Source organism: Apodemus sylvaticus, chromosome 5 (assembly GCF_947179515.1).
Source record: "Apodemus sylvaticus chromosome 5, mApoSyl1.1, whole genome shotgun sequence".
Lineage (NCBI taxonomy): Eukaryota > Metazoa > Chordata > Mammalia > Rodentia > Muridae > Apodemus > Apodemus sylvaticus.
In genome coordinates this window covers 102,304,781-102,319,146 of record NC_067476.1, presented here as the reverse complement: position 1 = coordinate 102,319,146, position 14,366 = coordinate 102,304,781, and the positions used below count along the sequence as shown (strand labels likewise).

Genomic DNA, 14,366 nt, shown 5'->3' with positions numbered 1-14,366 from the left:
GAAAAAAAATATAGATTAATTAGTTATCAGAGTGAACTCTTCCTGGAAGAACATTCCATATTATGATCTAATATCTGCTCATATCTTCAGATACAGAGATGACTAACTTTTATAAATTTTTATAACTATATTTATACCAAGTCTAGAGTGATTCGCTTCTGAGTAAATGTAATTGAGCTGCTTACCTGAGATGCTCACTTTAGCCAGACTTGAGTGAACAAGTTCTAAGGAGTCCATCAGTGTAGCTGATGGGGAAATGGTGTCCAGAGACTAGTGAGCCCCCAGGGTGCAGATGCAGACTATATTATCTCACGCATCTGCGCTGTCTAGCCTACCAGACTATTACCACCCCCCTCTTGTACCACATGCTCCACACCGACAGCTGCACTCTGGGGATGGTCTCCTACCTGAGATTCTTGAATCTGTGTCAGCTTTTTCTTTTCTTGTTCTTCTTCCTGCTTTTTCTTTTTTTCTTTCTTTTCTTTCTTTTTGGCTGTTTTTAGTTTTTTCTTAATTTCAAATCTGGTTAAAAGATATTTGGTTTTTTAAAAAGCAATAAAATATATGTAAAGACTGGTTTCTATTGGCTAGAAGACAAGAAGTAAGAGTAGGGCTGCTCCATCTATTCAAGGAAGCCCTCAACTCTGCTGGGTATGGCCATTCAGGGAAGGAACACTCACATCGCTGTAAGTCACACCTTGCCCATTGGGATGACTATTCTTGTTTGTCAACTTGACTATGTTTGGAATGAACTAAAACAGAAAAATGGCAGGACATACCTGTGAAAGGAGTTAAACATTTTGCAATACAAGAGTCTCAGACACACACAAAAATAATTTTTTTGCTTCCTGAAAGAAATTCCAATGTCCAATAAGTATGCTAAAATTGTTGTCTGTGGGGCAAAGAGAGATGCTTAGTGATTTAGAGCACTGCTTGCTCATCCAGAGGACCCAGGTTTGATTACCAGTACCCATAAGGCAGCTCACAACAGTCTGTAGCTCCAGGAACCTGATCCTCTCTTCTGGCTTCTGTGAGCACCAAGCACATAGGTTGTACAAAACAGACAGGCAAAACACCTATACAATTAAACTTAACTAAAAAACCCAAAACAAAACAAAGTAAAAAACTGACCCCCCCCCAACCCCAACCTACTCAAAAGCATTAATTTGGAATGGACATGAGAAAAAAACATTCAAATCAGAGTCAAGGTCATCCTCAGCTATGTGAGTTTGAGGCCAGCTTGGGATACATGAGACTCTGTCTCAATAAAGAAAATAAATGTGGATCAAATGAAAACACAGCAGAATATGCCCAAATTAATTGAAAATAGGTACTCAGACATTTGAATATCAGCATTTATAGTATGCAGTGGTTTGAATATGGTTGGCCCATGGAAAGTGGCAATATTAGGAGGTGTGACCTGGAGGAAATGTAGCTTTGTTAGAGAAGGTATGTCACTATGGGGGTGGGCTTTGAGGCTTCTATGCTCAGGCTCTGCCCAGTGTGGCTGGATTAAGATCAGGATGTATAACTCTCGGCTCCTTCTCCAGCACTAAATCTCAATGCTGCCATGCTTCCCACCTTGATGGACTGAACCTCTGAAATTGTAAGCAAGCTTCAGCTAAATGTTAGCCTTTATAAGTGCTGCCTTGGGGCCAGGTGTGGTGGCACATGCCCGTAATCCCAGCATTTGGGAGGCAGAGGCAGAGGCAGGCAGGCAGGATTTCTGAGTTCGAGGCCAGCCTGGTCTACAGAGTGAGTTCCAAGGCAGCCAGGACCACACAGAGAAACCCTGTTTTTTTTTTTTTTTTTTTTAAAAAAAAAAAAAAAGAGCTGTGGTCATGATGTCTCTTCACAGCAATGGAATTCCTAACTAAGAGACAGTACACTATGCGTACTAGAAAAAAAGGACAGAACAACTTTAATGGCAATTGAACAAATTCACAAACAAACTGCAGCATATATGAATGGAATGCTACTCAGTTCAAACAGGGAATGAAGTGCCAATATATGCTACATGGACTAATTTTTAAATACCTGTGTCCTACTTGGAGGTTGGTGCTGAGGTATAAGGACTATTTGAGCTCAGCAGTACCAAGACAACACAGCAAAATTCTAGGGATTGGAGAAATGATTCCTCATGCTTAGGTGCACAGGCCTGGGTTGGATTGCCAGAACTCAACACAGTGGCTCACAGCCCTTTATAAGTCCAGCTCTGGGTGATATGATGCCCTCTTCTAGACTCTGCAGGCACCAGGCACTTAAATGGTACACAGACATACATGTACGTAATACACTCAGACAGAAAAACATTTTTAAATGATGATGATGACGATAATAATCTCAGCAATCAGGAGGCCGAAGCAAGGGACCTCTGAGAGTTCAAGGCCAGACTGGTCTACAGGGATTAGTTTCAGGACAACTACAGCAATGAGAGAAACCCCGTCTTGAAAATCTAAAAACCAAAACCAACCAAAACAAAAAACAAACAAACAAACAAACAAAAAAAACCCCAAAAAACAAAAGCAAACAAAAAAAGAAACCCCCAAAACCCAAAACTTTCCAAAACAGCACCAAAAGGTAAGGAGAATCCTCTAAGCGGCTACAATGTACTACCCCAGAGCTACGGAGTGCCAGAGCTCTCAGGAGCTTTGTCACCTCCTTCAACATTCTTCTAGCTGCTAAAAATGTCACCGAATATTACCTGCTTCTTAAAGGGGAAAAAACAGAGGCTCAGAGACTGAATACTTTCCTAGCATGAGAAAAGCTGCCTCAATTTGATCCCCAGTTCCTCCATTACCTTAAAAAGGTAAAACTCACTGTGTGAGGTGATACCCGCTTTTAGTCACAGTGCTCAGGAGAGAGACAAGAGTGTCTCTGTGAGTTTGAAGTCAGCCTGGTCTACATAGCATGTTCCAGACCATTCAGAGTTACATGGTAAGCCCTGCCTCAAAAATAAAACAAACAAACAAAAAATTCTCAAAATTTGTGGTCCTGGACCTTTTTTTAAAAAGATTTATTTATTTATTTGTTTGTTTGTTTATTTAATGTATATGATACACTGTAGCTGTCTTCAGACACACCTTAAGATCCCATTACAGATGGTTGTGAGCCACCATGTTGTTGCTGGGAATTGAACTCAGGACCTTTAGAAGAGCAGTCAGTGAGTGCTCTTAACCACTGAGCCATCTCTCCAACCCAATCCTGGACTTTCATGTCAACTTCTTATGGTCTCCACAGTTCAGAAATCTAAACTTTAGAAGTCACATTTCTTCACCCACACCTCCAAGGCAGTATACCAAGTCGTGTTTCTTGCAATACATGTTATCTTGTAAGCATTCACACTCAAAATGAATACCTATCACTTTCTGCTGAATAAACGCAAAACATTCTTGTCTAGGATAACTTATCATACTTAATATGGTCTTCAGAAGGGACAAATGGGCTCCTGAAGCAACAGAATTAATAGCTAACGTGCTCTAATTTTCTTCTAAGATAACAGGTACACAGGAAAGGAAGCTAGTTCTGGGAACTCTGTTATTTTGACCTTTTTGGGAGAAGACAAAGAACTTTTGCCATTTAAAATAAATATGGCAAACCCTGAGGAACCTGAAACAGATTCTGATTAAACACTTCAGCATTTACAGCAGTGCTGATGACTGAATCTGGAGACTTGGGTAAATCATACAACCAATTTACTCTGAGCCACATTACCAGACCAACATTTCAGCCTTTTGTTTTATTTAAGGTTCATTCTAGAGCCCCAGTCTGGTTTCCTGAGTGCTGGGAACAGAGGCATGAGCCACCAAAGTTGGCCCACATTACTTTCATTAATTAGTAAAATGACATTGTAAATTCAAGGCCTGGAGAGATGGCTCCAGAGATTAAGAGAGCTGCTACACAGCCACGAAGTACGGAGTTCATATCCCAGCATCCACACAGCTAGCCAAGCAGTCCACACAGACCTGTGAGGGCAGCTCCAGGGGGCATGGAACTCGGACAATCACTGGAGCTTGCTGGTTTCTAGCTTAGCCAAGATCCTGCCTCAAATGAATAGGTAGAATACAAAGAGAAACCTGACACCCTATTATGACTTTTGTGTGCACATAGAGGCATGGAAACCTACATATATCGTACATAAAACAGGGGCACACACTGAATATAAAAGTCAAGACAAGATTATGACTTTCTCAATAATTTTTGTCTGGTAGAAGTGAAATAGTATACTTACTTTATTTTTTAATTAAATTAATTACACTAGGTGATGGTGGTACATGCTTTTTAATCCCAGTACTCAGGAGGCAGAGACCAGCCTGGTATACAAATTAAGTTTCAGGACAGCCAGAGTTACACAAAGAAACCCTGTCTTGAAAAAACAAAAGTAAATAAGTAAAAATTAATTATATTTTATTTACCTTTTGTTATATTTGCTTGTTTATTAGTAAGTAGCTCTGACTGTCCTGGAACTCACTATGTAGACCAGGCTGACCTTGAAATTCAGGGATCCATCTGCCTTTGCTTCCCAAGTGCTGGAACTAATGTCACGTGCCACTATGCCCAGGAAAAATTGTCTTAAAAATCAAAAAGGAAGACACAGATCAGTAGTGGAAATCTTATTTGGCATACTTGAGGCCCTGGGATCTATCACCAGAACCACAAACCAACAAAAAGTCTACTACTGAATAATGCACATTAGTACAGAGGCTTAAATATGACCCTAAGCTATTTAGTTTATATTATTACACCAACTCACATTTCCAGTTGTCCATTCCTATGAACAGATTCCCTTCAGCTTATTAAAGAACTGCATGTCAACCCAAAACACTGAAAGCTAAAAATGCATTTACTATACCCAACTTACAAAACATCATATAGCCTAGCCTGACTCAAGCACGCTCAAATATTTTTTGTAAAGATTTATTTATTTATTTATCTATTTATTTATTTATTTAGTGTATGTGAGTACACTGTTGCTCTCTTCAGACACACCAGAAGAGGGCATCGGATTCCATTACGGATGGTTGATGAGAATTGAACTTAGGGCCTTTGAAAGAGCAGTCAGTGCTCTTAGCCGCTGAAGCATCTCTCCAGCCCCACATGCTCAAATTTTTTGTTGTAATTTGGTAAAACCATTTTCACAAAGCATTGTTGGGACAATCATTTTATGAAGCATCATCTGTCTCAGTGTTTTGTAAACATGCTTTGCACCACTTTGACTAGTTTAATAAAGAACTCAATGGCCTATAGCAAAGCAGGAGAGGAGAGGCTAAATTTCCAAGCAGAGACAGGAACTGGGGTGGGGGGTGGGGGGGAGAGGGTTGCCAGCCAGACACAGGTACAGGGACTGAAGAAGAGTAACTAACAAGCCACACAGTGGGACAGGGCTGGAAGGCCTGGCTTCCTTAGAGGAGCTCCCTGAGGGTCTGCCAAGCTCAGGCCAAGCTCTCATAATGAATAAAAAGTGTCTGTGTAATTACTTGTCGGCCAGTGGGCCAAGACATCGTGTGAAATGAAATGTTTGGCATCTCATGTAATTTATCACAAATTGTAATAAATGAGAAAAATAATTATATGGGTAAAGCCTTATACTACTGTGAAGCTGGAGAAAAAACTTTTCTCCCAAAGATTTATTTATTATTATATGTAAGTACACTGTAGCTGTCTTCAGACACACCAGAAGACAAGTGTCAGATCTCATTACTGATGTTTGTGAGCCACCATGTGGTTGCTGGGATTTGAACTCAGGACCTTTGGAAGAGCAGTCAGTGCTCTTACCTGCTGAGCCATCTCTCCAGCCCTGGAGAAAATCTTAAACTGTGAGGAACAAGCTGAGTGCTCAGACAGGATGGTGAGACAACCTTACCTTCTTTTCAACACCTCCCTCTTCTCTATGCGGTTGAAGAGCTCCTGTTCCCTCTCCTTCTCCGTCATCTGCTCCAGCCGGGCCCTGTCTTCCTCATCTCCCATAAGATCCTCTCCATAGCCATCATGGAACTCTTCATCCTCTGACGAGGAGTCTGAGTCTGAACTAGAGGAGGAGCTGTTGCTGTCAGAGTCTGACACTTCACCTGCAACCAAAGACAACACAAGATCACACCATGACACAGGACATCGGCCACCCCTTGGCTAGCTCTCCCACAGGAAAGGCACACGGCCATTTCCACCCACTTGGGATGTCTCCTTGATCTGTCCTTGGTAAATGCAAACAGGTAGGGAAATTTAGGCTGGAAAAAACGACCACAATCTTTTCCTTTTTGGGACAGGTTTTTGCTATGGAGCACAAGACACCTTCAAGCTCATGGTCTTCCTGCTTCTGCCTCCTGAATTCTGGGTTTACAGACCTGTGATGCCTGCCACACTCATCTTTCAACTCAACTTGGTTACTCTGAAAAAGAAATTACAGACCTATAAAAACAACCTATAGACAGACAGACATAGACAGTCAGTCAGTCAAGTTTTGCTGAGTGGTGGTAGTGCACCCCAGGACTTCGGAGGTACAGGCAGGCAGATCCATGTGAGTTAGAGGCCAGCCTAATCCACAGAGTTAGTTCGAAAATAGCCAGGGTAACACAGAGAAAACTTGTCTCAAAAACCCAAAACCAAAGCAAAACCAAAAAAACTAAGAAATATAAAAGCCAACCCTCATTAAAGGTTATTGGAGAGAGATGTGAAGTTGTGTAGGCAGTATTAACAAATGATCTAAGTAAAGAGAGTATGAAAGTCATATTGAGACCGGGTTCTCTGTGTAGCCCTGGCTGTCCTGGAACTCTGTAGACCAGGCTAGCCTTGAACTCACAGATCCACCTGACTCTGCCACCACCCAGCTAGTCTTCTTAATTTTTAATTATCTAATGCTTTATTACATTTGCTTGTGTGTGTGTGTGTGTGTGTGAAAGAGAGAGAGAGAGAGAGAGAGAGAATGTGAATATGAATATACTTGTATCAGGCTCATGTGTGGTGGGCAAAGTCAGTGTTTTCCTAACTTTTGAGGCTCCAGGGATTAACCTCAAGCTCTCTTGGTGGCAAGTCTCTTGACCTACTGAGCCTCTAGCAAGCCCAGTTAATTTTGTTTTGAGTTGGAATCTCACTGTGTTTTCCAAGTTGGCCCCCAAATTCTGGGTTCATATGACCGCCTTAGCCCCAGGAGCAGCTACATGAGAGACTACAGAGGTGTGCCAAGCTTGGATTAGCCTCTGTCAATGCCATTACATTTTTGAATAATTAAAGCCTACTCTAATGTTGAATAGAATTCTGAGAGGTGGAAATGAACACAATGTGAAACTTACTCTGTATGATGGTGAAGACTGTCACCCTGACTAGATCTAGAATCACCTAGAAGACAAGCTTCTAGGTGTGCTGTGACAGGGTGTACTGATGAGGTTAACTGAGGCAGGAAACCAACTCTAAAAGTGAGTGGCAGAAAAAAAGCTATGCACCAGCACTCATCTCTCTCTGTTTCCCAGCCAACTACCTAGGCCCCTGCCACCATGCCTTGCCTGTTATGATGAGCTACACCCCGAACTATGAGCCAAAATAACCCTTTCTCCCTTATTTTATTACAGCAATGGTAAAAATTGACTAATAACCCCCATCTTACTATGTTGCCTTGGCTGTCCTGGACCTCTCTCTACACAGACCAGACTGCCCAACTTCTACCAACAAGTGTGGAGATCAAAAGTTTGTCCACCTTGCCTACCTCTGGAGTCTGTAGAATCCCCAGCTGCTAGAAAGCTGCGATGTGGATGCCCTATCTTAAACATCTCAGTCTTCATGCCACGAGTGAAAAAAACAGTGTTTTAAAATTTTTTATTCTATTTTTATTATTTTTAATTAGAAGTGTGTCTTTGTGTGGGGATGTGCATGGACACAGTGTCTTCAGAGCCTATGGTATCAAATCAAACCCTCTTGGCACTGGAGTCACAGGTGCTTGTGATTTACTGGGAAACTAACATTTTCTGTAAGAGTCTATTGTTCTCAACCACTGAGCCATCTCCCCACCACAGCCTGTATTATCTTTATAAATTAATAATTCTTCATTAGAATGGTTACAGACAACTGGAATATGAGTAGTGCAACTGAGAATCTAAATTTTATATGTAAATTTTATTTCATTTAAGTTTAAATAGCAACAGTTATCCCCTAATCTGGCTTAGTTAGTTGTTCTGTCAAGAAATAATTTAGGCTATGTATTTGGCAAGCATATTACAAAAGTTATTTATGTACTTTGCTGTCCCTACCTCCATGGTATTGTGGATCAAACTTGGGGCTTTGATAGACAAGTAGGCTGCCACCAGGCTACATACAACAGCTTTTGAAAAAGTCACCTTCATTTTTCCTTCTGCTCCTCCTCACTGTGCAGTCCTGGCTGGGGACCTATGCTAGGCTTTGGTGTTGCTGTATAATTTTTCCCTCTCCTCTGCCTTCCCTTTTAGTGTTACGCCAGATGTTATGTAACACCCATCTGTGGCTACTGGAACTGGTAATTTGGATCACCTAGTTAGATGCTATCCCCAGATTTCCCTATATAAAGGCTAGTGTGTACTAGGCAATGCTTTTAGACTACATAAATATCTTGTTCCCCACAAATTCAAACTCATCCAGTAGAATTTGATAATTTTGCATCCTTTTTTCCTTTTTTCAGACTCAGAAGTTTGAGACCAGAAGATCGCCACTTCAAGGCCAACCTGGACTACATAGAGAAGACAAGGCCAGTTTGACTTGAATAGTAACAACAAAAACAAAAAAGACAGTATACATTACTAATGGGTATTAAATCATCAGTTACACCAGAATGTTTGATTTAACTTGCACTCATAGTCAAGTGCTTAAAACCAGGTTAGGCCATTTTTTGGCCAAAAATTAAAAAAAAAAAAAAAAAAAAAAGTTTAGTATTCTAGTCCTTGAACAAGTTCAGTTGTCAAACCAAACTAGTATTGACAAAAACAGCAAAATTTCTGAATTATTTTCATGGAGGAATTTTTTCTATGGGACCTGGTATCTGTTTCAAAGATTTCCCTTGTCAGTCAGACCAAGAATTCCCCCCCCCCAAAAAGAGAAGAGAGCGCACTCAAGACTGAGAGGAGCCTAAGGCAGGAGCTCTAAGGTCACACTTGAGCAGCCTAGCCAACCCTTCTGTATTCAGACCCCCAGGCCCCTTCCTTTCCCTTCTCCCGCTCCTGCCCCGCGGGGCTGGGCGGGCTCACCTTCCTCAGGGGCTGAGCTCTCTGCTGAGCTGCCTCTGTCTGAGCTGCCCGAGGAGGCAGCTTTGCTGGCTGGCTTCTTCATGGCGCCTTTCTTCTCTACTTTCCTGGCTTTTCCTTTCTTCTTATTTTTATTGCTCCCAAATGTCCACTATAAGGAGGGGAAAAAGGAAAATTGAAATAGGACTAGGCACTTTAATGAAATGATACATGCTTAGAATACCAGTTCTTTTGAAGCTTGGGAGGCAGGAGGAGCAGAGTTTGAAGCTTGTCTAGAGCTACACAGTGAGACTGTGTTTTTAAAAACAAACACAAAACCAAGAGAATACAACATTTCCTATTTTCTGTGGTAGAGATGGCACCAAATGCCTAGGGCTGGCATGCTGGGTTCGAGCACATAGTCTCATGTCTCGTGTGGGTCTCAGGAGGACAGAGCTTCCTGCAGGGGAAAACAACAAAATCACAGGGAGAAAGGACAAGAGCCGCCCTCTGGCATGAAGAGCATTGGCAACTCCAAGGAAGCAGTAATTAATGTTAGACTGGTAAGTCTGAATATTGAAGCTTGTTTTAAAAAATTTTGGTCTGTGAGGCTGGAGAGACAGCTTAAAAGTTATGAAGCCATACTGTTCTCGCAGAGGACCTAATTCAGTCACACAGACAAGCACTAAGTCACACTGCTAGTTAGTACAGGACTAAATTTGGATCAAGAACTAACTCATAATACACTGTGCTCAAATGTCTCCTGCTCCCTGGTGTTTTCTTTACTTTTCTGTGTGTGGTGCACAGTACATGTGGACGTGGGAGCATTTGTATGCCTGTACATGTACAAGCTAAAGGTCAATGTCAAATATCAGTTTCTCTACTGATTTCGCTTGAGACAGGCCTCTATCACTGAGATGGGTGGAAGGGAGCTCTAGGAGCCTGTCTTCACTGCCCCCTAGCTGCAGCGCTGCAGACATGCACTTCCAGCTTTTATGTGGTTGCTAGGGCCCTGGACTCCTGTTTCCAGGCCAGCATGGCAAAGACTTTACTGCTGCAATGTCATACAGACTGGAGACTGGAGATGACTCAAAAGTTAACAGTTCTGGTTGCTCTTTCAGAGAATTGAGGTTTAGTTTCTAGCATACACATGGCAGATCACAGCCATGTGTTGAGCCCAATTTTAGGAAATCCACTGCAACCAAGTTTTGCACATGCAAGCGAAACAGCCATACATATTTTTTAAAAAAGTAAACTGGACTGTGCTGCAACAGTGTTTTATTACGTCACAAACATGAGGTTCTGGACTTCTGAACTAAGGAATCTGAAATCTGGTCATTAAAAGAATAGATAACATGATTGCAATTCTAGCCAAAAAGCCTTTTGATATTTCAACCTGCTGTTTTAGAATGACTTTAGTTGAAAAACAAATGATGAGTTGTAGTCTACTTTTTAATTTTCATTCTACAAGAAATGTGTACTAAATTATGAACCTTTCATCAGTACAGACAATTCAATTCTGTAAACTAAAATTTCGGCATATACTATTTAGCAAAAATACAGCATCTTTGCTCCTATTCTAATAGGATGATCAACCTAGTACAGCTAGGATCAGTACATTTATGATAGATAGTTTTTGTTGTTTTGGTAATTATGAAGAAGTAGCCATATTATTAGTTTCCCACAGAGGCTATTCCTAAGATTCACAATCTTATTTACTTCATCTTGATGAATATACTGTTGAGGATGATTTGTTTTGTTTTTAAAGACCAATTCTTCTTGCAGAGCCCAAGTACAACTCAAACTGGCACTCCTCCTGAGTGCCGAGTTACACCTGTGATACAATTACTTTAATTGCCATTTACCTTTTCATTTAATGGGGAATGAAAATAAAACTGTATGTTATGAAATAAAATATTATGTGAGTGAATAGTGACTGATATAGAGAATTGCATTTCAACGCCTAGATCATCATCTAGAAACTGTAAGTTTCTCTTAAACCTGAAGTTTCAGGCAGTTCTAATTTTAAATCATTAAGGAAAATGATTTTCAAGTCAGTGTAAAAGAATTCAAAACAGTCCACAATGTTCAATTTTTGTTAAATGAGCTAAAACTAAACCAACTTTCTATGCAGACAATATTAGAATCAATAATGTATATTGTTCCATTGGCTTTTCTTATAAGAAATAGCACAAAAAAATGCATACAGTACTCTGTATCTAGTCTGTTAGGAAAATGGCCTCAATCCACTTTTCCCAAACAAGTGTCCAGACACTCTGGACCCAACAGAAATGTGAGACGGTTTAGAGTAAGAGGCTGCGCTATCAGGGTCACATGAGAGCCAGAAGGGCTAGGTCTAGTTTTGCCAACAGGTGTGGGTTTTTAATGTGCAACAAAGCCAAACTCTGAATTCCCTGGGGAGGTAGGCACTGAGCAGAGCAAAAACTCCCTAAAGTAGGGTCGCACTAGTGAAGGCACGGGGAAAGCACCATGCAGCCATTGGCTTCCCTTCCCTTCCACTCTCTCTCTGCCTAAGTGCGAGCCCAGCAACTATTGCATAGGACACTGCTTTATGGGAAGGGACAAAGGACAAGGGTTAAAACGGAAGGAAAACAGAAGACATTTAAATGCTCATTTAAAAGAGAGCTTTTTGCTATAAATAAATAAATAAATAAATAAATAAATAAAAAAGCAAAAGCTCTAAAAGTGAAAAGGGTATTAGCTGTTTTTCTTCCAACAATTTTCAAAAGAAGATACAAAGCCACACCAAACCCCCCCTCCCCCAGCCTGACTAAGAGGCCTCCATGACATCAAAGGAAAATAGCCAATCAGTGCAGTCAGTGACCCTTTAGGGGAATTTAGAATGCTATACTTAAAAATAAATTTCCGGGGCCAGTGAGATGGTCCAGTGGGTAAGGGAACTCGCTGCCAAGCTTAATGACCCACATGGTGGGCAGAGAACCAACTCCTGAAAGCTGTGCTGACCTCCACATGTGAGCTGTGACTCATGCCTGCCCACATGAATGCACACAAAAAGTAAAAACTCTTAAAAAAAAAATTTCAGGCTGAAGGTGATCACCTGATGCCAGAACACTTGGTGGGGTACAGAGCCTTCTGCTCAGTCCCCAGCACCGAAGTGTGGAGAATCATTTGTATTCCTACTACCTAAAGGTAAATACTTAAAATCTGAGAATTTCAGGAAGACTCAAAGAGTTCCAATAATCATCCAAAGATTTTTTTTTTTTTTTTTGCCACTGGAGAGTAGATCATATTTGCAGTATTTTACATTAAAATCTATAAATGAGATATCCCTATGTTTTTGGCCTAAGCACATATATTAAATATTGTGCAATACCCACTCTCCCCAAATACAGAATCTATTAAAGTACAAGGGAAGACAGTCAAGACTTTGTGGCAAGAGAAACGATACAGAAATATCTTATTCCAGCCTTTATGCTAGCAACTGCTCACCTGTCCCTTTAAAACCCTCATTCTCCTGACTCACAGCAGAGGACAAATGAAGTCTTTCATTGTCAGAGTGACACAGAAAATGGAGTGAGGGCCAACAGGACAGAATTGATGTCCTTATGTTTTCTCCAGGAAGGGTAAAGTAAAGGAATGAGCTGTATTTCATGATTTGTTTGGGGACTGAGCCCTTAGTAAAGGGGTAGCTCTGTTGCGACCTGTCAAAAGCTCAAGCCTCTATTTTCTTATCTGAGAAATACAGGAGCCCAGATATCTCTAAGATTCTTAGCATTATGGGATTTTTATATGAACTATATGTTTGACAGGAGGGCTCTGTATTTGTTATTCTAGATATTAACAGCCACAAGAGAGGTATCTAAGAAGTCATGGTTTCTGAACTCTGGTGTTCTGTTTACTTTTTGTCCTGAAGACTGCAAGGATCAGAGAGAGAAACAGAAGAGTAAATGCAAAGCTTGTGTCAGTGCAAAGGCCCTGGTCCACATCTGAACTCTGAGTACAGAGGTCAGAGCACCCCCAATAATAGCTACCCACAAAGCACCAGAGAAAAAAAAGGAGGACTGGTGTTGTCAGTCAGGTGTCATACATACTGACACCCTGCATATAAGCCACACACAACACCAGGCAAATGATGATATAAGTATGCAACAAAGAAAGCCCAAGATAAAGGCTAGATGAAAGATGTTTCTCATCCAGTAAGACAGACTCTCATTGAGGTAACAGCTCGATGAGCAGCGTCAAACAAATCAGAAGGTATGTAAGATACTACCCCTTACCATCCTGAGGGTGTGTGGGTGTTACAAGCAGAAGGTGTGTAAGATACTACCCCTTACCATCCTGAGGGTGTGTGGGTGTTACAAGCAGAAGGTGTGTAAGATACTACCCCTTACCATCCTGAGGGTGTGTGGGTGTTACAAGCAGAAGGTGTGTAAGATACTACCCCTTACCATCCTGAGGGTGTGTGGGTGTTACAAGCAGAAGGTGTGTAAGATACTACCCCTTACCATCCTGAGGGTGTGTGGGTGCTACAATCAGAAGGTGTGTAAGATACTACCCCTTACCATCCTGAGGGTGTGTGGGTGTTACAAGCAGAAGGTGTGTAAGATACTACCCCTTATCATCCTGAGGGTGTGTGGGTGTTACAAGCAGAAGGTGTGTAAGATACTACCCCTTATCATCCTGAGGGTGTGTGGGTGTTACAAGCAGAAGGTGTGTAATATACTGCCCCTTATCATCCTGAGGGTGTGTGGATGTTACAATCAGAAGGTGTGTAAGATACTGCCCCTTATCATCCTGAGGGTGTGTGGGTGTTACAATCAGAAGGTGTGTAATATATTGCCCCTTATCATCCTGAGGGTGTGTGGGTGTTACAATCAGAAGGTGTGTAAGATACTACCCCTTATCATCCTGAGGGTGTGTGGGTGTTAAAATCAGGTGTGCAATATACTACCCCTTATCATCCTGAGGGTGTGTGGGTGTTACAATCAGAAGGTGTGTAATATACTGCCCCTTATCATCCTGAGGGTGTGTGGGTGTTACAATCAGAAGGTGTGTAATATACTACCCCTTATCATCCTGAGGGTGTGTGGGTGTTACAATCAGAAGGTGTGTAATATACTACCCCTTATCATCCTGAGGGTGTGTAGGTGTTACAATCAGAAGGTGTGTAAGATACTGACCCTTATCATCCTGAGGGTGTGTGGG

General features: G+C 41.4%; 1 protein-coding gene across 1 annotated transcript in view; it reads right to left on the bottom strand.

Moving 5' to 3' along the window:
• The window catches only part of Rtf1 (RTF1 homolog, Paf1/RNA polymerase II complex component), a 62,113-nt gene that overhangs the window by 24,747 nt on the left and 23,000 nt on the right, over window positions 1-14,366 (bottom strand). The window contains exons 3-5 of the mRNA XM_052183285.1: window positions 9,204-9,351; window positions 5,864-6,068; window positions 408-522 (exon numbers count right to left, since the gene is read on the bottom strand). Coding sequence (XP_052039245.1) covers window positions 408-522; window positions 5,864-6,068; window positions 9,204-9,351 — 468 coding nt within the window. The remainder of the gene's footprint in view (window positions 1-407; window positions 523-5,863; window positions 6,069-9,203; window positions 9,352-14,366) is intronic.